This window comes from Onychostoma macrolepis, chromosome 03 (genome assembly GCF_012432095.1).
Source record: "Onychostoma macrolepis isolate SWU-2019 chromosome 03, ASM1243209v1, whole genome shotgun sequence".
Classification (NCBI taxonomy): Eukaryota; Metazoa; Chordata; class Actinopteri; order Cypriniformes; family Cyprinidae; genus Onychostoma; species Onychostoma macrolepis.
Genome location: NC_081157.1, coordinates 13,114 through 36,983, shown reverse-complemented (window position 1 = coordinate 36,983; position 23,870 = coordinate 13,114). Strand labels below are relative to the sequence as shown.

The 23,870-nt window shown below is 38.3% G+C and overlaps 2 protein-coding genes and 1 long non-coding RNA gene across 5 annotated transcripts; 2 read left to right on the top strand and 1 right to left on the bottom strand.

The window, feature by feature from the left end:
• Nucleotides 1–874: 874 nt before the first annotated feature.
• On the top strand, nt 875–17,073 carry LOC131537803 (guanylate-binding protein 4-like). 3 transcript variants are annotated; one of them, XM_058771455.1, is made up of 11 exons: nt 875–1,290; nt 5,065–5,262; nt 5,805–5,984; nt 6,055–6,182; nt 6,442–6,551; nt 6,795–6,982; nt 7,242–7,484; nt 10,054–10,334; nt 12,000–12,212; nt 14,692–14,794; nt 15,083–17,073. In XM_058771455.1, the coding sequence occupies exons 2-11, from the start codon at nt 5,193–5,195 to the stop codon at nt 15,529–15,531; spliced, it is 1,965 nt and encodes a 654-aa protein (XP_058627438.1). In that variant the 5' UTR covers nt 875–1,290; nt 5,065–5,192; the 3' UTR covers nt 15,532–17,073. The 3 variants fall into 3 exon arrangements, with proteins under 3 accessions (XP_058627438.1, XP_058627437.1, XP_058627439.1); XM_058771454.1 differs by lacking the exon at nt 875–1,290 and having other exon boundaries at nt 3,227–5,262; XM_058771456.1 differs by lacking the exon at nt 875–1,290 and having other exon boundaries at nt 3,228–5,262; nt 5,779–5,984.
• On the bottom strand, nt 10,299–11,966 carry LOC131537805 (uncharacterized). Its single transcript, XR_009270391.1, has 4 exons — nt 11,327–11,966; nt 10,811–10,899; nt 10,582–10,685; nt 10,299–10,437 (listed from the first exon to the last, which is right to left on the bottom strand). It is a non-coding gene; the product is annotated as an uncharacterized LOC131537805 (long non-coding RNA).
• A 228-nt stretch (nt 17,074–17,301) lies between the features above and the next one.
• Nucleotides 17,302–23,632, top strand: LOC131538035 (tripartite motif-containing protein 16-like). The gene is made up of 6 exons (XM_058771827.1): nt 17,302–17,927; nt 20,878–20,973; nt 21,054–21,287; nt 22,181–22,340; nt 22,481–22,528; nt 22,754–23,632. The coding sequence occupies exons 1-6, from the start codon at nt 17,355–17,357 to the stop codon at nt 23,272–23,274; spliced, it is 1,632 nt and encodes a 543-aa protein (XP_058627810.1). The 5' UTR covers nt 17,302–17,354; the 3' UTR covers nt 23,275–23,632.
• Nucleotides 23,633–23,870: the final 238 nt, after the last annotated feature.

The following is a 23,870-nucleotide window of genomic DNA, read 5'->3' as shown; positions in this document are numbered from 1 at the left end:
AGTCGTTGCTCGGTTAAAGTCGCGCAGGAAAAGTCGATGGTCTTTACCCTCGTCTGTCTTCACACGAGGAGGCTGAACGCTTCGCTGATGCTTCCGCGTCAGCGCCGGACCTCTGATAAATACAGCCTAACACACTACCGTGAAAACAGCTGTGGCCGGCTTCTGATTGGCCCAGCCAATAGCCTTGTGCAAATAACTCAAGACGAAACTAACACTTCGCTAGCAAGGAGCACTGAAAATGATCCAGGTTCCTTCTTAGCCGAGGTGCAAATTATTATAATTAACAGAAAGTGCAATCAAACAACGAAACCTCAACGAAAATGCAGAATAGAAATAGAAGGAAACGAAAGTATTCCTTCCCAACAGCAGGTAAATAATTTAAACAACAGATCTATGACTAAGTATCGCAACACTTACGAGCTGCCGTCCGTCTCTTCTGGTGAATATTCGCTTCTCCCGACTTGTAATAGCGAACAGGCAGTTTAAATACTTTTACAGTCGCTGTGGTCGGCTTCTGATTGGCCCAGCCAATAGCCTTGTGCAAATAACTCAAGACGAAACTAACACTTCGCTAGCAAGGAGCACTGAAAATGATCCAGGTTCCTTCTTAGCCGAGGTGCAAATTATTATAATTAACAGAAAGTGCAATCAAACAACGAAACCTCAACGAAAATGCAGAATAGAAATAGAAGGGAAACGAAAGTATTCCTTCCCAACAGCAGGTAAATAATTTAAACAACAGATCTATGACTAAGTATCGCAACACTTACGAGCTGCCGTCCGTCTCTTCTGGTGAATATTCGGCTTCTCCGCATTTAAATCATTTAAATCACGGTAAGTTATCAGGAAAGCCCCGTCCGCATTTAAATCGAATGTAAGACTGTTTTATTTATTTTAAATTTAACAGTAATTTACTTTCAAAAGCCCCAATTGCTGAAGGGTCTGCACAACTTTTTTGTACAAGTTCAAATGACATTGTTCAAAATACCTGTAGTAGTGTGACAGGCCTGTTTGCATTTAATTAAGGTGGACTAGACTAGACTGTAATACAAATAATTGAGTTTGCCAGGTGCACACAACATTTATGACAGATTTTCATGAAAGTGTTGGTCAGTTTGTCTGCTTGACAATCCCATTTTGCACTGCAGCAATAAAATTGAAGTGAGATAAACAAACTGAGAAATGTTTCTTTTTAGTTTAAAGAACAAAAATCACATTGAGTGGTCTCCTTGGAAAGGCTGGGAAAAACCCCCACAAGCTCCATTCCGTAATGCTTTAACCCCGGAGAAGGTGAATATGCTGCTTTTCCTGTCTAGAAATCTGTGGTAGTTTAACTCAATTTTAGGTTCAAGACAACCTCATGGTGTTTTTTTGTTTTATTTTTAAGCAGTATATTGAGCTCTAAAATCAAAATCATATTTGTTTTAATTTAGACAGTGATTTCCATACGCAGTTGATTATTGTTTTTTTTGACGCACCGTAATTTGTTTTCAAAAGAAAATTTGTTGAATAATCTACATGGGTTACTGATCAATGCAGTTTGTCAATAAACTGAATAACTAAATATACCTGAACAAACCATGGGGTCCGCAGTCAAGTTATTTTATTTTTGGCGTTAGACATTTGATTTGCTTTTCTGTGTTTCATTTGCTTAATAATAATATTTCTATTATTTCTGGTCTGTTAATTATATGTGACCCTGGAGCACAAAAGCATTGTATGGGTCAAAATTATAGATTTTTCTTTTATGCCAAAAATCATTAGGATATTAAGTAAAGATCATGTTCCATGAAGATATTTTGTCAATTTCTTACTGTAAACAATATATCAAAACTTAATTCCTCCCAGCAGCTCTTTGCTCTCTCCGGTCAGGCAAGCGTTTTAACGGAGAAATATCTGAGGGGTTGTCCTTTAACTTTTCTAAAAAATCATCAGAATAGTGGTGGATTGATTGATTAAGCAGGGCTTGACATTAACTCTTTTTGCTCACCAGCCACTGCGGCTAGTGGTTTTCCAAAATTACTAGCCACTCAGCATTTTCACCGGCCAAAATTTAGTTGCTGGGAAATTACATGACTAAAGTTACTGCATACTAAAATGTATTTAAATTGATTTCCAGGTCATATTTTGTCTATTTAAAGGGCATTGTTCCCTAACCGTATTAAATGCATGCATCATCTTTCATATCAAATTCTTACATTTTATTAATAATTTCACTTAATATAATAAGACACTATAGCGCTGTTACCAATCAGGATTAACAAAATTGATCTTTCCACAGCAGAAGAAACAGCAGCTGCTGAAGTGGCATTTAGATCCATTCACACAGACAGTTTAATGAAGCTGAAATGTAGCACTTCCACTAATGCCAACAAAGTTTTGTAGTCTATTCAAAAGAATGTTGTGGTCGATAGTGTCGAACGCAGCGCTAAGATCCAGTAGAACTAATAAAGAGATACAACCACGATCAGATGATAGAAGCAGGTCATTTGTAACTCTAATGAGAGCAGTCTCAGTACTATGATACGATCTAAATCCTGACTGGAATTCCTCACAGATATCATTTTTCTCTAGGAAGGAATATAATTGTGAGGATACTACCTTTTCTAGTATCTTTGACAGAAAAGGGAGATTTGAGATCGGTCTGTAATTAACTAGATCTTTGGGGTCAAGTTGTGTTTTTTTAATGAGAGGCTTAATAACAGCCAATTTGAAGGTTTTGGGGACATATCCTAATGACAATGATGAATTAATAATAGCCAAAAGAGGATCTATGACTTCTGGAAGCATAACAGTGAAAGCTAACATCATGTCTCCTGATAATATCTCCCAAGGGTAACATATAAAGCGTGAAAAGTAACGGCCCTAGTACTGAGCCTTGAGGTACTCCATACTGCACTTGTGATCGATATGATACCTCTTCATTCACTGCTACGAACTGATGGCGGTCAGATAAGTACGATTTGAACCATGCTAAGGCACTTCCACTAATGCCAACAAAGTTTTCTAGTCTATTCAAAAGAATGTTGTGGTCGATAGTGTCGAACGCAGCGTTAAGATCCAGTAGAACTAATAAAGAGATACAACCACGATCAGATGATAGAAGCAGGTCATTTGTAACTCTAATGAGAGCAGTCTCAGTACTATGATACGATCTAAACCCTGACTGAAATTCCTCACAGATATCATTTTTCTCTAGGAAGGAATATAATTGTGAGGATACTACCTTTTCTAGTATCTTTGACAGAAAAGGGAGATTTGAGATCGGTCTGTAATTAACTAGATCTTTGGGGTCAAGTTGTCCCAAAATTGAACAGCAGCTGCTTCAAATAATGATGCACTCTGGACCTATAGTATGTGCATTAATATATCGACCTCCCAAACCAAACAAGGACTTTATTCAGCAATTAGCTGACTTTGTGAGTGGACTTTTACCCATGTATAATGGAGTTTTAATTTTGGAGGAATTTAACATCCATGTCTGTTGCCCATCTGATACTTTGGCAAAAGATTGTTTAAATCTTGTTGATTCTTTTCATTTATTGCAACATGTACATGTGGACCAGACATGTTCACAAGTCTCTGAGGTCCAAGTCCAAGTCACGTCTCAAGTCTTTGTTCTATTTATTAGTAACAGTTCTTTCCGCTAGGAATTGAGGCTTTGAAATACTGATTTCACAATATGATTTTCTCAGAAAAAAACTTTAAGATAAATTGGAAATGAAAAGGTGTCAATTTATTGTCAGACAAAATGCTGCACATTTCTTTGTAAAATTGAAATGTGTCAAACAACAAAACTAAATTGAAATTTTAAAACAAACCCCAATCAAATAAATAACACCAATAAAAGAAATCTCATATAAACAAACTAAGGCTTTGTCTGTGCTCTTTTTCAATTTAAAATTAGAAGCAACCGCTGTATTTTAAACACAACACAATCCAAACAGAGGTTGCATACAATTTCGAAATTTGAAGCAAAAACAAAATGGTCTGACTTTATTTTTGTGAAACTATTCTACGTAAAACATCTGCACGAAGCGAAACAGCAGACGAGCTGAATTAGAAAGCAAATGCACTCTCTGTCAGCAGTTGGCGCTTGAACATCAATTAAACATTGTTTCCTTGGTTGTAAACAAAGCAGCGCTGCGGTTATGAACACTACTTTAATATGCAGTATACAGAGGCAAGATGAGAAGAAAATACCATCTACGCTTTTCTAAAGACAGCCAGTCCCCCTCAGAGATACATTCATATAAACTCCCAAACCAAATGACTTGCATTTTTTACGAGTCTCACGAGTCAACGCTCTGTTTTAATAGTGCTTAATAAATAAATAAACTGAAACTAAAGTGAACTGTTTTGAATTGTCCTCACCATGCACTTCACCCCAGTCAGTGACGTCTTTTGACAACACATTTCTGGAACGTTAGGCAAGACTCTAAAAAATGGATCTTTACCACCATAAAGTAATGTCACGCTGAGCAAAGGATGACTAACTGGCAACATCGTAACAACATACTTTTTTACACAACATGTTTGCTGGGTTATAGCTAAAGACATCTGTTTCCAGGTGAGGAATTTTATCAAATAAATTCACATGAAGTCATGAGAAAATGTTTTTTTTTTTTAGAAAGATGGTTAATAACAGGTGGATAAACAATATATATTAAGGGGTGTGGCCGAGAAAGACTGCGTGAAATGGGCAGAAAGCTGAACAGAGCAGCTGATTATGCTGTTCCATGTGCAAATGTCTATGAAAACAGATCGGTACAGTAAAATACAGTCATATTTTAAAAATCTTTAGGCCATTGCAGTGTCACCAGACGCTATCATATTTAAAGCCCCCTTAAATCACAGCTTAATACTGTATATGGTTTAAAAAATTCTGTTCTGACATTGAGGTTTATATATATATATATATATATATATTTTTTTTTTTTTTTTTTACTTTCATAATATTTGGTGGAGATGGGGCACCACCAGCAGCAGCCTGGTCACATGTTTTCCAGTATGCGGTTGCTGATTTTGAAAGTGAAACTAAGAGTGAAACTGCACATTGCTCAGTCAACAGGAGGAGCTCAAATCAGCCACAGAGAATAACCAGAGACATACTGAGAGCCCAGGAACGTCCCCTAACTCACTCTAGACCAATCAGCATCGAGAGTCTGGACCTGAAGGTGTGTTTAAGAAACATGGGTAGAATATCAGGAAGCTGTAGACAACTCAGACTGAAGTTAGACTGGAGTGAACTAAAGCAAACAGGTACGGGACGTTCCTTCATTCAGATCATTATAGCACTTGTGCTGCTCTTATAACTGCAAACAATACAATGTCCAGTGTTTTACACTCAGTCTTCATGCTTGTTTTTGCTCCAGCAGATGATAATGTGTGACTGTGTGTAGTTGAGATTTCATGTTGGTGATTTCATTTTAGCACTCAATGAGTGTGTGTGTGTGTGTGTGTCTACAGCCTGACTTGTCTTGATAGATGTTCTGGCCATGTTTTGTTAGAGCACAAAGGACTTTGTTTATGTGACATGATTAACTTGTAGAAACCAGCATCAAGTAAACCCAGTCTGGTTATAGACTGCAGCCGGACACAAAGAAATCCGACAGCAGTTATCTTGCTCAGCCTGCTTGTGTAGTTTGCTGTGAAAGTGAAAGGCAATATTTTACACAAAGTTCCCCGAACAGAAAGAGGAAATGCTCCTCATGTGGGGGGTTACCGTACTGTGTAATGCAGGATTATTGGAGCGTTTCTCAATGCGGTTGATTAAAGGAAGTGAAATGTGCTCGGGTCTCCAGTGGCCATGGACAAACCAGTGTGCTTGATTGACACGGCGTCTGATGGGAAGCTGTGTGTCCAGCAGTCAGCGTTGCAGGTTCTGGAGCAGATCCAGCAGCCCGTGGTGGTGGTGGCCGTGGTGGGTCTCTACCGCACCGGGAAGTCCTACCTGATGAACCGACTGGCAGGGCAGCAAACAGGTCAGCAGCATCCAAACGCTCGTGCCCTTCAAATGAACGCATGTTAGTCATTCTGGTGTGTGATTATCAGGGTTTGCACTGGGCAGCACAATCGAGTCCAAGACGAAGGGCATCTGGATGTGGTGCGTGCCTCACCCCACTAAAGCAGAAACCACTCTGGTGCTGCTGGACACCGAGGGACTCGGGGACGTGGACAAGGTGACAAACTAAAGATAATTTATTTCCATAATATATTATCTGTGTGTCTTTCTGTCTGACGGTTGGTCAGTCGTTCAGGCCTAGTGGCCTGTTTGAATGGACAAAGTTCTGTATGCTTGTTTACTTTTTGTAGTGACCGACCCAAACCGAACAAATATCACACTGTACACCAATCTTGCAGTCACTGATCATGCAGTATCAGGAATTGTGTGTCTGTTATGGACTGTGGTCTCATGTCGTTGTATCTTGTCTGTCTCAGGGCGACTCAAAGCATGACACCAGGATCTTCTCTTTGGCTGTCCTTCTGAGCAGCACTCTAGTCCTGAACAGTCGAGGAACTATTGACAACAGGGCTATAGAGGAACTGCAGTATCCTTCTGATCAGAATTTATATTTCATTTTTAGTTTGAAGTTTGTTTAATATGAGAGCTTGCAGAGTATTTAAATGACAAAGACTCCATGTAAAGCAACCTCCAAATTATAGATGTCTTTTGTCCATTTGGGAAATTAGCCGTTAGCTAGAATTGCTCTGGTACAGCTCTTCTCAGGTTACATTACTGCTTTTATGCGTTGCGGTGAATGTTCAACAATCCTTTGACTCACACTGAACAGATATGTGACTGAGCTGACAGAGTACATCAAGATCAAGTCACCTGATGAAGTTGTAGATGACGGAGAGTTTGTCAAGTTCTTCCCCAGTTTCATCTGGGCTGTGAGGGACTTCACTCTGCAGCTAAACATCGATGGGAAAGACACAACAGAGGATGAATACCTAGAGTTTGCTCTGAAGCTCAAACTAGGTCATTTTTTATTACCAGCTTTGTCAAACTGCGCGGCTGGATTATCAACATGTGCTTTGTCATTCTGTTAGCAAACAAAAGCTTTCTAGCCACTTCCAGCCAATGATTTTAGCTTTCTGTGTTTATCTACAATGACAGCCAAGATCATTTATCATTAACATGTTAACAAGCTAGCAGTTTATTTGATGTTAAAGTTTTCAGTATGTGCACTGTGAAGGCTATTTTGACTGAAGGACAGCTTTCTGTTTTTCTTTTGAAGGTAACTCGATTCATGTGAACAATTACAACCTTCCAAGAGAGTGCATTCGCAAATACTTCCCATCTCGGAAATGTTTCACCTTCCCATTCCCAACCAATCCAGACAATGTCTCTTATCTGGAGACATTGGACCCAGCTGAGATTTCAAAACGATTCTTGGAGGTCACGGATCGTTTCTGCCAGTTTATCTTTGACCAGAGCCAAGTGAAGAATCTGAAAGATGGGTACACGGTCACCGGTAGAGGTAACTCATAGGTTCATGTAGACAGTGGCTAATCCAAGTGATCAAATTAATTTTCATAGCCCTTCTCACAATACACATAATTGTTTCAAAACCGCTGTATAGAAAGTAATATTGGCATGTCTGTAATGCCTTAATGCTTTAACTTTGAGCAGTTTTACAGCTGGACGATATGATTTATGTTGATTATATAAATGGTCCACCATTTAAAATTTGGCCATACTGTATTTCTTACTTTGTCTGGCATATAAATCAGTGCCAGGACTAAATGAAAATACTGATATCAGAGAAAAATAGAGAGAAGCTTTAATTGTGAGTTATATATGGCTTATATATATATATATATATGTGTGTGTGTGTGTGTGTGTGAGTTATATATGGCTTTAAGTAACGTCTTGGTAAAGAAAGAAAACTAATTTCAGGCATTACTGTGATGGGAAATTACTTCATGGTGTCATGGTGTAAGATTTTGGTCATATCGCCCAAATCTATGTAGCATATTTGCTTTATGAGATGAACATAATTAATCATAACGGGTTATCAATTATATATCCATCTTCAGGAATTAGCTGTAGTATTAATAGTACAATAAAATGATTAGTTCGTCCTCAGTACGGACCCTTCTATTGACTCTAAGGAAAATTATTCCTCTGGTCACGACAAATAATTTCCTTACTGAAACATTGCTCCGAGCATTGTAGCAAGACCGGACGTTAAAGTGACCTCGTTCTGAGAGCAGCAGACACAGACAACCAAGTGTGAATACATATGGATGTTTATTAAACTACACTACAGGGGAACATGTAACATAGAACTAGACACAGACATACACACGTTAAACATGGATGCCAACGCAAGGAAGGCATGGAGAGAGACAGAGAGAAGAGAGAGAGGGAGAGAGATTGAGGGAGCGCTCGCGCGCAAGAGAGAGTATGGCAGGATTTTAACATCAGCTGACTACAACCTGTTACAAACCATCAGATAATCACATCACCTTAATTAAAAGGGGTCGAAGCCTAGAAGCGCATCTAGATAGTTAACAAGCGGTTACTTGCATGGGTTTTGTGGGAGCTGAGTAAAGCATCCTGGTGCGTAGATTCCTGATGGATTCCTTTAGGAGTGAAAGCTTCGTCATTCCAGCCATGGGTTGGTTAGTCCGAAGTGAGTTGACAAAGTTACTGAGTTTAAAACTTCCAGAAGATCGGACTCCCCCCGGAAGGGGAGTCGTGAGGTTTCCAAGGTGATAAGTGTGTCTCCAGGGCACCGAAAGTAAAAAGAAGACCTTGCCTTTTCGGTGTGGGAGAAGTTTTATCTGTTTTCCCTGTAACACCCATTTTGGTTAGTTTGACCAATAACAAGGCTCATAGTTTCAGCGGGAAAATGTTCTTTGTCCCACTTGACACCTCATTTGCATGTTTTACGACTGATCTGGAGACTGGTGTAATTTTCCCCACAGTACTGTAAAAATAGTGTGATGCATTTCACGATCACATAGTGTACATCATTGTGTGAGGAATAAAGAGCAGATCATTTTGATATCAAGAAAGAGACATCTGAAAGGTATTAAACCAGAGATACCTTCATACCTCTGAATATGAGTGTTTAGAGCTTACTAATACGAATAACGAGTGGTAACTAGGCTAATATAATAAGGAAACATACAAACAACACATGCATACACCAGATACATTTATAACTGCTTAATTATGGCCTAAATAGAGAAAATGTCTTTAGGTGTGTGTGTGATGTGTATTTGAAATCGTGGAGACAGACTAGTCTGGTCCGGGGGGTCACTCCCCCTTCTGTGGAATGTGTTTGAAGCTTGATAAGGACACTTAGTCGATCCTTTTGCATCCTTTTGATAGTGATAAAGACCATCTGCAATTTAGTACCCATATAAATGTAAACGCTGAGGCCAGGTCAGTAATTTATATGCAAAAGTCAAAAGGCTAAAAGGGTCCCTTAAGACATAAAGTCCCAACGACCATCAAGGATCATAAGCAGATGTTACATCTAAATGGTTTAATTGGGGAGATACTAGAAATTCACTTTATGTGATGTGTTGGTGGTTAAACATACTGCATGGCTGGCTAATGCATTCAATATTGATAGTAACCACAGTTCAGGTACCACAAGCTTTTCAACAACTACTGTATTGGTCACCATTTAATTTTAGTAATGTTTCTGTAGCCACAACACTAGCAAGACAGTCTCTTAAAGTTCACCAGAAAATGAAAGTTCAGTCATCATTTACACACCCTCATTTCATTCCAATCCTGTCATTCTTTCTTTCGTGGAAAACAGAAGAATTTATTCTGAGAACTGTCTGTAGTTTTTTGAACATACAAATGGAAGTCAATACAGTAACCAAAATGGTTTAACCCAAAACAGTCATCGTTTTTCGAGTGAATTATGCTCTTAATGTTTTCTGTCTTTGCATCTTTATTCATCAACAACTTAATGACATAAAGCTTGAAAAGCACCGTTTCAAAACTGAAGCTGATAGGACTGCCTGTCGTAGCATCCATTTCTTTTTACCTTACTTGTGTTTGACTCCTCTGCTTTCCTACAGTTCTGGGTCATCTTGTAAAAACATACGTAGACACGATCTCTAGTGGAGCCGTGCCGTGTCTGGAGAATGCTGTGATCGCCATGGCAACGATTGAGAACGAGGCTGCATTTCAGGAGGGGCTTGAGGTGTACCAGAGTGGAATGGAGAAGCTGAAGAACTCCTTTCCTCTGGAACTGAATGAAATCACCTCAGAACACCAATGCTTCAGTCTCATGGCAACACAGACCTTCATGAAACGCTCCTTCAAGGACAGTGATGGGAAGTACTTGACATCTTTAGAGGTAGGTGGGAGTGGACGTGCCAGATTACAACAATAGATGGTTTTAACTCACTTTTTGGAAAACGACATGAAACTCACAGCTAGGACTCCAATAACAACTTGGGCTACAAAGTTAATTCAAAGACAGATTGTTTAATAACAATCCAATGAACTTTAATTAACAAATGCATACAATGGTTTTAAATGTCATGTGAGAAGTTAAAGGGATAGTTCACTCAAAAATTAAGATTTGATGTTTATCTGCTTACCCCCGGGGCATCCACGATGTAGGTGACTTTGTTTCTTCAGTAGAACACAAACAAAGATTTTTTAACTCAAACCGTTGCAGTCTGTCAGTCAATGGGACTCACGGCTTTGAGAGAAAAAAAAAAACATACACAGACAAAACCAAATTAAACCCTGCGGCTCATGACGATACATTGAGGTCCTAAGACACAAAATAATCGTTATATAAACAGTATTTATATAATTATTTACCTCTGATCCGGCGCCTGGTCCAACTTTCCTGAGCACGTTCACTCAACAGCCAGCGTGCAGTGTTGCCAACTAATTTTCAGGGGAAGTTGCTAAGGAAGATTGAGGTATTGCTAAATGACGTTGTGATGTCATTGCATGATGCGTAATTACGACGCAAAAATGTGTCACTACATCAAATCTCAGGAAAAATATTATTTAGATTTGTTTGTAAAATAATATAAATACATTATATAATATTAAAATATAAATAACTGTTACACTTACACAGTTTTGAACATTACAATTATTTTGTAATTACACATAATACATTATTTTTTTATTAGCTAATAAACTAGTAAAACTACACATTCTGAACAATTATAGTTTTGAGCAGTCTATTAGTAGGCTAGTTAGTTAGTGTGCTACACAATCTAGGACACAATCTACTTTGTTAATATTAAGGAATTTTCCTTATTGATTTTTCACCTGCATTTTTAATTACGCATATGACATTTACAAATGAAAAATATACAGTACCTGTGATTTGTCAGTTGACAGTCTCAAATGCATTAAACAGCACGGATATATTCGCTGGATCGATTTGATCCGTGATCGACATTAAGGACTTTAATCTCCGCTTTTCTTCGGGTCTCTGTGTTCTTGTGATGCGTCATATTCACACAGCAGCAGTGATGAGAGAAGGCGCTTGAGAAACAGTTTAGAGAGGAGAACTCAATCTACATATAAAATATTGGTCACAGATTATTGGTCACTCCCTAAACAATAAAAGTATAGCGAATCAACTAGTAATTATATATAAATAAATAGTTTTTTGCAGATGCAAATATGTTAGAAATGATGCATCGCAATACAAATGCCAACTTGCATCTGATCATAACATCTTATCATATTATTTTAATTTATTATTGTAATGGTTTATAGCACAGATAAATGCACTTTGGTATTCTTGTAGAGGGACAGTGGCTCAGGGGTAGAGAAATGGTCTGAGAGTCAAAAGATTGCTGGTGTATTCTGGCTATATGTCAAAGTGACCTCAAGCAAGACACTCAGTCCCTTATTCTCAATGGTTGGGATTGGATTGCTTTGAAAAAAAGCATCTGCTAAATAACTAGATGGATTGAAATAAAGTGTACAGAAAACTGGAAAAATGAGCATTAAGAATCCTTCCTGTTTTGTTGTGCTGTTTTAGGAAGCCATCAGTCATCAGTTTGACCGGTATCTCTGGGACAATGAGAAGGCCTCCGAGGCAAAATGTGAAAGTCTTCTATCAGTTCTCTCTGAACCAATGACAGAGAGGATCAATCAAGGATTTTATGCCAAAGCTGGTGGGTACGATCTCTTCTGCCAGGACCTGGAGGACATTGTGAATCAGTACAATACACTGGCCTGTCAAGAAGTCAAGGTGATAAATGTTACATTATTAACATAGAACAATGCTATTATTATTAATATTATTATGATATGAGCAATATCACACTCCTAGCCGTGAGATATGGCTGTATATCGGCACAGCTGTGATTCGGCCATAGGTAATCACTGCGTGCTGATATACAGCTGATATCTCAAGTCTACTTGTGTGATGTTGCGTTTATACAGCAGTTCAATGGCACGAGTGTGTAAATACATAATGCCGAGTTCACACTGCACGATTTTAGCCCGATTTTTCACTCGCCGACAGGTTTTGATAAATCGCTGACAAATGCCCGACATCGGAGGCAAATCGGAGCTTGTTCACGCGAGTGACAATCGCGCAGTGTGAATTACCAAAGACGCGATCTGAGAGAATCGCCGACACGTCGCCGACGCCCGTGAGATATATGGCATGCTAAATATCTGGAGCTGTCGGCGATTCACAATCCTGCTGTGTTCAATGATTTCTGACTGAAAACTACATCACGATGGCCTTCAGCCAATGAGAGACAAAGATACAGGGCAGAGGGAAGTTCAGTGAGAAGTTATAGACCAGTATTTTAATATGTACAATTATATCATACAGAAACGAGCACAAATGCTTGACCAGCTGCAACATCAGCATAACAGTTACTGCATTAATTATTATTTACCACTCTTTGCAGAACACAATCCCTTCCCTGCATCTCCCTCCTGCAATCTGTTTTTGTTTTTGTAGCTGGAAATCAGCGCACAGACAATTTGCAGGCTATATTTTTTTAATACTTCCAGTCTCGCTCGAGAACAACGCACACAGCTTCTCGCATTATTTCCTTATCACTTCTCGCGTGTGTTTTGTTGTGAAACATAGTTTGTGGATCAGACAGAGTTGTCGGCGATTCTTCCTATTGTTAAGTCCTGCAGTGTGAAAGCCCCTGTCGCCGATCCATCGTGCAATGTGAACACAGCAGCGACTGAATGCTACCCCAGATAGTCACGCAGTGTGAAAACAACAGCGATCCGACGAGTTTGAAAATCATGCAGTGTGAACTCGGCATAAGAAACAACAACAGGGTGTCTTTAAAAGCCCTCTTTTGTGCAGAACGACTTCCTTCCGCCACGGATTCAAATCAAGTTGACAGTTAAACAGCTGATGCCAAGCCTCTGTTACTAATTCCAAAACGTCACTTTAGAACTAGTAACGAAGGAAGGTTGAGTTGCTTCATTGAAAGCTCATTGTATTACTGTAAAAGCAGTGTATTATGTGTAATAGAGTATTATGAGAGAGAGTGAGTGAGTGTGATTAACTGAATCTGATACAGCATTCATTCTTCAGATTAATCTCATATTCACAAAAAAGCATTAGTTTGCATGTCCGCTGAGGAAAGAGATATCTTTGTTGTACTATACTTTCATCTGTTAAGGGTAATTTTCCGATGACCATGTTGCTCAGTGAATTTGTTGCCTGTGTCTTACATGCTGTTGTGTAAAAGTGAAAAGAACTTCCTTGGTTACAACCGCGTTTCAGTCTCATTCAATATAAAAGTCTACTGACTCGTAAGAACATTCTCTTGTTGCCATCTAATGGCAGAACAATGTCATTAAAATCACCGTCACAGAGATGCACTGTTTCCCAATACTAAATACTATTATGTATATGAAATATTATTTATTGAATAATAATGTTTAATAAACACAACAACAACAACAATCATAAAAGTTCCTAGGCAATTCAGTCAAAAGTACAAAGGCAGCGCTCTTAAATACAGAATTTAAGTTACATAAAATGGAATGTGATGAGATTTTGCCCTCAGCCAAAACCATTTGCTCTGGAACAAATAATAGATTAATGAGACCCGTTAGATTTACCCAAAATGGATTATATCTCATGTTCAACCACTATAGTAGAGATATCAAAGCCAATGGCAAATTCTAGAAGATCTGGCTGAGGTGAGGCGCTCTCTCTGCGGGTTCATGAGCGCAGAACAGCCGCAGACCATCTGGAGCTCACAGCTCCGAAAACATCGAAGCAAATTTTCAAATAGACGTTATTAACGTGGTTTATTAACAAACCACATATTTGAAGTCTAAACAACTACATTCTCGCCTAAAAAAAACTCTTAAAACTACCTTCCATAAACTTACAGTGGATTTGGGCATCCGTCATGACACTCTCTGTGAGAAGTACTGCAAGCGGAATGATACAACCAGTGAAACGTTTGGAGTTACAATATTGGAAAGAACTGTTGTGTGTGTGCATATGAAGACTTCAGATGCAAAAGCCTAAGTGCCATCTGAAATTCTTCTAAAATTAGCATTTTTATCAGTCTCCTAGGTTCAGTAATTTCACTTTTCCCTTTAATGGCAATGAATAGGTTTTTTCATTGCCATTAAAGTGAAATAACTGAAGAAATATTGAAGCAATAGCACTAAGCTTCTTCAGATATAAAAAATTTTACCATCAGGTTTACTCTTTCTGTGTTTCTTCATAGATTGCCGAGGTGTTGGAGAAATTTCTACAGCAAAAGGTTGCAGTTACCACAGCCATTCTGCAGGCTGATGACAAACTAACCGAAAATGAAAGAAGGATTTGTGGTAAGAGCTGTGTTTTCAACAAAGTAGACACAGTTAGCCCTAAACATGATAATATGAATAGAATCAACCCAGTTGTACAGTAAGGGGTAGGGTAAATGAAACGGTGGTGTAAGGGAATTTAGAGTAAGGGATGGATGCAATCTCATTCACATCTACACATCTACAGCCATTTTGAATGCTTATGTTTTCAGTGTGTCAAACAAGAAGGGAGGATGTTGTTAGATTTGTCTCCTTCATTGAACTTCCAGTATGTCTGTTTCTTTAACCGATTCTTTTTTGGCTGACCAGAGGAGAGAGAGAGGGCAGTCCTTCTGGAACAGGAGATTAAGGCCCAGGAAGAGAGGCAGCGTCAGCTGGAGGAGAAGATGAAGATTGAAGAACAGAATAATGAGGAGAGGGTGAGACAGGTCATACAGATGATGGAAAAGGATATGTTCGTCCAGCAGCAGGAGACGGAGCGCGCCATGGACAGTAAGCTGAGGGAACAGACTGCCCTGCTGGATAAGGGCTTTCAAGAGAAAGCTAACAAAATGGCCAGCGAGATAGAGGAGTTAAAGAGGAAGAATAAAGAGGTAGAGGATAGGAAGTCCAGAGAGTTCGCAAAGATGATAGCAGATCAGGAGCAAAGAAATGCACAGAACATGGAAGTGCTGAGGCAACAGCACAGACAGCAGATGGATGCAATTAACAGCAGACCGAGACCGAGGCCTGCATCTCGATCCTGTTCTATACAGTGAAATGTGTTGACAGTCGTAGTGCACTGCTTTTACAGAACTCTGAATTCATAACTACTATAATCTCACTGAAAACAATGTGTATTTCATTGTTTTTACAGAAAATCCTCACATGTAACCCCCTTTGCAATCGTTTTCACAAACATTTTCATAACTAATTTACTTACACATTACCGATTTGACAGATTTGATCACTGGTCATTGTTAAGGGAGGAAGGTGGGAATGATTCCTAGGGCACCTAGTGAACATCACATAATGATTAATAGATCATTAATTAACATAAAATGCTTACAAATGTTAATAAGCTTTCAAATTATACAGTATATGATCATGCACTTTATAACAATATACAAATGATTTTAACAGATGTTATACACCGATTAACAGCTTATTTATTAGTGTGCATTTGAATGCTTGCAAATGTAATTAAACTGGTTGCTTAAACTGATTAAAATAAATTACAGATATTCTAATGCACTTTTTACATTTGCAAATATTCTATCAATGTCAGTAAATTTAAGCTCTTTTCAACACTATTCATGTTGACATGTGATTAATTAACTCATAACCACAGTCTGTAAAGTCATGTCAATGACGTACAAATCGCATGAAATGCGACATGGCCGTTCAGACTGAAGTCGCATTGCGAAACATCAGATATGTATCTGATTTAGGACCACATATGAAAGTGGCCTGGGCCTGATTCGAAAAAATCGGGATTTGTGCTGTTCAGACTGTCATAAGAAAATCAGATATGGGTCACATTTGGGCAAAAAGTCAGATATGGGCCACTTTAGCCTGCAGTGTGAACCTAGTCTTAGTATCATTAAGTATTCTTTATAGTGCTCAATTGTTATGCTTTTTAACCTTGCTCTTTTTATATCACTGTAAAGTAACTGCTCAAACGTTACATTATTTTGATAAATGAACAAGTACTGTCTTTCTTTTTTGGATTTTTTTCTTTATGTTGATGTGTGATGAAAGGAATATCCTCTGTTTAAGGATATTGTCTACTATGAGTATTAAGGCAATAAAACATGTTTTGCACCAAAATGACTTTTATGTGGGCTTAGTTGTTGTTGTTTTTATGTCTTTAGCAAGAATATACTGTAAATACTCTTTGATCAAACTTTACTCAAATTTTGCTACAGTCGCTAAAAGTCCAGCTCTCATAAAGGTCCTTAAGCTAACACTTATTTTAAGGGTAGTTAAGCATTAACACAGCGTTTCTTACAGTTTCCTATTTAGCTCCCAAACTCTGGAACAGTCTACCTAACACTGTTCGGGAGGCAGACACACTCTGTCAGTTTAAATCTAGATTAAAGACACATCTCTTTAGCCTGGCTTACACATAACACACTAATACGCTTCTATTATTCAAATCTGTTAAAGGATTGTTAGGCTGCATTAATTAGATCAACCGGAACCGGGAACATAATGCTTTTGCATTATTGACAAACTATTTTCCTATTTAATACTGTAAAGCTGCTTTGACACAATCTTGTTAAAGCACTATATAAATAAAGGTGACTTGACTAAACAGCTGGCAGTGGAGGATTCCTGGGAAGTGGTCTACCTGTGTTTCCCAGAATTGACTCCAGATCAGCTGGATCACCTGGAAACGGAGTCTCCATTCTCCCTGCAGTGTAAGCTGTCATGAGCGGACGTCGTTCTTTACCTGCTTCACAGACTCACAGACACACCTGTTTTACACACGGCACTCAAACACAGAACCAGGAAACAGGAATCACGTGAGTTCAAGGAAACAGAAACTGAAGTGTGGTTGAGCTGTCGTGTGTTTGTGTCTCTGTATTCATGCAGTAAAATGGCAGAAGCCAGAGTTTCTCAGGATGAGTTCATGTGTTCAGTGTGTCTGGATCTCATGAAGGATCCGGTGACTACTTCATGTGGACACAGTTACTGTAAGAGCTGTATTACAGGCTTCTGGGATCAGGAGGATCAGAAGAGAGTCTACAGCTGCCCTCAGTGCAGACAGACCTTCAGTCCAAGACCTGCTTTAGCTAGAAACACCATGCTGGCTGAAGTGGTGGAGAAACTGAAGAAGAGGAAACGTCCTGCTGACTGTGACTCTGGAGCTGGAGATGTGCAGTGTGACGTCTGTACTGGAAGAAAATCCAAAGCCGTCAAGTCCTGTCTGGTGTGTCTGGAGTCTTACTGTCAAACTCATTTTGAGCGGCACGAGGAGTTTCGCTCAGGAAAACGACACAAAGTGACTGATGCCACTGGACGACTGCAGCAGATGATCTGCCAGAAACATGAGAAGCTCCTTGAGGTTTTCTGTCGCACTGACCAGAAATGTATATGTGTGCTGTGTACGATGGATGAACATAAAAACCACGACACTGTATCAGCTGCAGCACAGAGGACAGAGAAACAGGTATTTAACACTAGACACTGATGAAATATTGCTGACACTCGTTTCATATGTGTTTATATCAGCACCATATTAACAGCTTACAGCATTCACACAGCAGCAGAAATGAACAGCAGCTGCAAGAAGAGTTTCACTGTTCATTGAAGATACACTGTAAACCTTTATCAACACAAGCTTTCATGAAATAGCCTTTGATTAAGCAACATAAAATAATGGAGTGAACTGTTCAAAATGCAAGCTCTGCTACACAGCAGAAACTCTGTCAGTGTGAAGTCAGTTTCACTTTTATAATTCTTGCATTCAATTGCTTGATCCTTATGATAATTCATGTATGCTGATTATAACAGATAGCCATTGTTTATCAGTTCCATTATTACTGGATTCATCTGTTCACATGATGATTTGTGACACTGGACCACAAAACCAGTCATAAGTGTCAATTTTTCAAAATTGAGATTTCTACATCATCTGAAAGCTGAATATAAATAATCTTTCCATTGATGTATGGTTTGTTAGGATCGGACAATATTTGGCTGAGATACAACTGGGTCATTCTATAATTAAGGGTACATTTCAAGTCCATTGGTTGTATTTATCATTTTTACTGAATATTCACTTCAAGCAATGATCACTTTTATATTTGGGCACATTCCTCTTTATTTCATGCATAAAAGTCAACCAGTTCCAAAAGTTAATTAGGAGAAAATGCATATGCTGTACTGGAAATAACAGTTTTTGTGCTGTCCGATTTGCTAAAAGTCAAGTTTTGCCTTTCAAATTAACACTACAATACATGTTTTTGTATATTATTTTCATCATTATTTGTTAAAAATAATCATTAAAACAAGGCAAATGTATTTTAAAAACTAATTCACTTGTTTATATCTATTAAATTATTAACTTTGTGTGTGTCCGAGAAATCTTTGTCAACTGTGTTACCCATTGACAAAACCCCTATAAATCAGCAATGGTTTGTTCCAAAGTCACATGTCCAACATCATGTGATGTCACGACCTTCAGTGGCGGGAATTTTAAATACAGTGTGGTAAGTTTCTACTCCTCCTCTTCAATTTTTAATCATTATTATTGTCTACACATAGAGTAGATGAATTGCTCATCAACTGTGTTATCAACATGGTCGTGTGTACTTACTTTAGATATTATATTTACAAAAATGTAGATAAAATGTATAAAAACACTAGTTGATCAAGGTAATGTGGGGACATGTTCAAGGTCTACAGTTAGCACAAGGCCCTAAAATGGAAGAAATGTCAACTGTGTTACTTGTCAACTGTGTTACCCATCAAGTGTAACACAGTTGACAGGGATTAACACGGTTGACAATGTTGGCTGGGTTTCTTGTCATAGTTTATGCCTATATTGAGTATTGTTGATAAAAACATACATTAACTATTGTTATAACACAGGAATGACATGGTAAAATATGAACAAGTGTAATTACATAGTAATAGTTATTTTATAAAAACATGTGATTCACATTAAGGGATTAATTTAACTAATCTTAACACTATAATATTATCTATATATTGCACTGAATAAATCATTACACTCGATTAAAGGAGCATTCCATAGCTTTTCAGCAAAATCTATATTATCTCCAGAAATATACATATATCAACAAACAAGGATTTCATGAAGTATGCTTCATTTTTATATGATTTCGTGGTTTGGAATGGTGGGTTTCTGCTGACATTTATTTAATGTGATCCCTATCAAGCAAGGTTGAAAAACTATAAAGTGCTCTTAATCTTGTTTTAGGGAAATTATGTTATCTGCTGCAGAGAAGCAGCGCCAGTACAGGGCTCGGCGTGATGCTGATCCTGAGAGAAGGGCTGCGTATTTACAAAAACATAGACTGTTTTGTGAATGAGACTAATGTAGTATTAACAGCATTTTTTAAAGTTTTTGTTTGTTTTCTCCATTGTTTCAAGAGAGTTGATTAATTACTTGTTGCTGACACTTGTCAAAATAAAAAGGTTTTATTTTAAAGAAAGGTTTCTCTTTTTCTCCTAATGCATCCTGTCAACCGTGTTACTTCAGTCAACTGTGTTACTTTATCTGTCAATTGTGTTACGTGTGATTTTTGTGTCATAAATCTTTAATTGTAGGCAACATTTTTATAAAAATTATAAAAAGGACATCTCTAGAGTGAACAGTATTACATAAAGACGTTGAATAACTCTAGATTCAGTGTAATGGAGAATTATGTTGAAAAATATCCATCCTTGATGATAGTATACCAAAGAATATCCGTTATTCAGTTTAAAATTCATATTTTTTAAATCAGTTAGACATACAACCTCAAAACCCCTGGTGAATAGACTCAATAACTTTCAAACAAATGTTTTATCATATGTGTAGTACTTCATTTATTTCTTCTATGACACCACTTTTGTCTGTAACACAGTTGACAAAACAATGAATCAAATATTTATTTTCATTTAAATATTTAAAAAGTAATTTGAGCTTAAGCTTGGCAACTAATGAATTTAGAACAATATGGGGGTATATTATGGAAACAACTAGATTATTTTGCAGAAAAGCACACTGATTTCTTCACTTTTTTGTTGACCTGAAATGTACCCCTAATTATAGAATAACCCAACTATTTGAAAATCTGGAATCTGAGGGTGCAAAAAAATCTAAATATTGAGAAAATCACCTTTAAAGTTGTTCAAATGAAGTTCTTAGCAATGCATATTACTAATCAAAAATTAAGCTTTTATATATTTGCTGTAGGAAATTCACTAAATATCTTTTAATTGTTATCCTAATGAAATAAAATAAAAATGGATCATTTTGACCCATACAATGTATTTTTGGCTATTGCTACAAATATACCCCAGCGACTTAAGACTGGTTTTGTGCTCCAGGGTCACATTTAGTGCCAGTAGTTTTCTGTGAGATTCACTATCATCTGTTTGTCCTGCAGAAGGAGCTGGAGGAGACGCAGAAGACGCTCCAGCAGAGAATCCAGCAGAGAGAGAAAGATCTCCAGCAGCTGAGAGAGGCTGTGGAGTCTCAGAAGGTGAGTCTGGAGAAGAAGAGAAGTTTGTCTCAGTCTCAGTTCAGACTCACTGAAGCCTGAATCACTGTGTGTCCTAACAGCGCTCTGCACAGACAGCAGTGGAGGACAGTGAGAGGATCTTTATTGAGCTCATCTGCTCGATTCAGAGAAGCCGCTCTGAGCTGATACGGCTGATCAGAGATCGGGAAAATACTGCAGTGAGCCGAGCTGAAGGACGACTGGAGCGACTGGAGCAGGAGATCAATGATCTGAGGAGGAGAGACGCTGAGCTGGAGCAGCTTTCACACACACAGGATCACATCCAGTTCCTGCAGGTAACACAGATCTAGAAGAACAGGGTCATAGTGGACTTGAGCAGATCCTGCTGTGACACCAGACTCACAGAGAAACATTTCATGAGTGTCTTATTATATAATCATCAGTCAGACTCTCATCTGATCATCTTCTTCTGAAAGAGACACCGCTTACAAATGGCTTTCAGCTCTGGAAATCTCTTAGGAATCATTTCTCTGAGCTCTTTCTTCTGGAAGATATATTTAGCCGTCAAACACCACTAGCGCCACCGACAGTTCAAAACTTCACTAACATTTCAGCTTTTTACTTCATGTTTCCTTCTGATTTATTACACAATGGTGAAATCAGTGAACTCGATAGTGCAGATTCTGAGAAACATTCATCAAAATTGGATCAGGTGATCTTGATTTTTATTGGCCTGGAACACATTGATCAATTTGACCATGAAGACCCCAAACATGAAGTGAGCCTGTATATCATCAATGCTTCATTTTATTAAAACCAAACCAAACCTGAGCATGTCTTAAGAGTCCTTGTGAACTTTCAGTATCTCTAAAGTTATAAACAATGGTCGATCTAACCGTAGCCTTTGAGCTGCTTTTCCTGAGCAAATCTACTCAACCCTACGAGACTCCATTGATGTGCTTGAGCTGTTAGATGAATATTTATGTTCTTAGCAGATGTTTTATCATCCAAACTATTTCCTAGAAAGTTCTCATATAGTGTAATTGTCAGATACTAATGTGTAGCTAAGCTCTAATGTGATATAATGAATATGAGAAGAAAGAAGCTGATGCTGTGGAAGTGCTGGATTGAGGTGAGTTACTAAAGATCAGTCGAGTCAGATCTGATGTTGGAGCAGGTTATTGGATGAAGTGTGGAGCTGATGAGTTTTGATTTGTGTTTTCTGTAGAGTTTCCAGTCTCTCTCAGCTCCTCCTGAATCTACAGACGTAAATGATGATCTCTTCAGTTCTCTCGTCTCTTTCGATGATCTGAGAGAATCTGTCCATCAGCTGAGAGACAAACTGAAGGATTTCTGCAAAGAGGAACTCAAGAAGATCTCAGACAGAGGTAAAGTCCTGGAGATTCATCTGCTCTCAGAAACCAGTCCATCATCATCTCATATCATGGAGAACATCATATTAGAAATGTGTTAGGAATGGATGCAGGATCATGAGAATCACACTGTTCATGTCTGTTGATTTCCACAGTCGCATTCACCAACACTGTTCCCAGGACCAGGAACCACTTCCTACAATGTAAGTCAGTAAGAAAACCAGCAGAAAAACTCACTGAGTGTGTTCATGTTCTTCTGTAGAAGCTGAAAGAAGAGTTTATAATTGATGATGTAAATGATGATTTGCACAGATATGTGGTCATCTGTACTGAGACACTGATGATACACTGAACATGAAGAGTTCAGATACATAAAAAGATCAAACAGATTCATAATTCCTGATTCTGATGTGTTTTATCTCCATCAGATTCCCATCAGCTCACTCTGGATCTGAACACAGTGAATAAACGCCTCCGTCTGTCTGAGAACAACAGAGTGATTACATACGCTAAAACAGTCCAGTCGTATCCTGATCATCCAGACAGATTTGATTATTATTCTCAGGTGTTGTGTAGAGAGAGTGTGTGTGGACGCTGTTACTGGGAGCTGGAGTGGAATAGAGATAAAGGTTTGCATATATCAGTGTCATATAAGAGCATCAGCAGGAAGGGACGGGGTAAAGGGTGTTGGTTTGGATCTAATGATCAGTCCTGGAGTTTGCGCTGCACTCCCTCCAGTTACTCATTCTGGCACAATAACATAGAGACTGATCTCCCTGTGGAGTCCATGATCAGGAGAATAGGAGTGTTTGTGGATCACGGTGCAGGAACTCTGTCCTTTTACAGCGTCTCTGACACAATGAGCCTCATCCACACAGTCCAGACCACATTCACTCAGCCGCTCTATCCTGGGGTTTATGTTTATGGATCATCAGTGAAACTGTGTTGATGAATCGGAATAGATTGATGAGAGATTCTACCCATAATGCTGCATGATAAATCAGTAACAGTGAGATGTTATAGAGTCTCTTCTTTTCTCTTCATGACATTAATACTGCAGCTGAACTTCTGTCAGTAGAATAACGTCAGAATAAATCTGTGTAATAAATCCTCGTATAGACAGTAAGATCAGTGTGTGTGTGAGTCCTGCTGAGTGACCATGTGTTTCTGTGATTTTCTCTGTTTGTGTGGATTGAAATCAGTCATTTAATTTTGAATGTAGTATTACATCATTTTTATTATTATCAAAACTACCTTTCAGTTCAAATTATCACACTGTCAATAAATAATTTTCATTATTCACCTTATGGAGCTCCAGTCCTTTTCAGTGTTTGTATTTTTTTGTCTTGGCTCTTTTTTATTGTCATGCATTTAATTGTTAAACATTTAGGTAGCGCTTTAGATTACAGCCCGCAATGTACCGCGTAATTAAACAGAATTTACAGCATACCTATTTGCAACTATAGAGTACCTCCACAGTACCTACTTGTAGGTATAAGGGAACAATATGCAACGTTTGGGGAATAAGGGGGTAATAACCTGCGA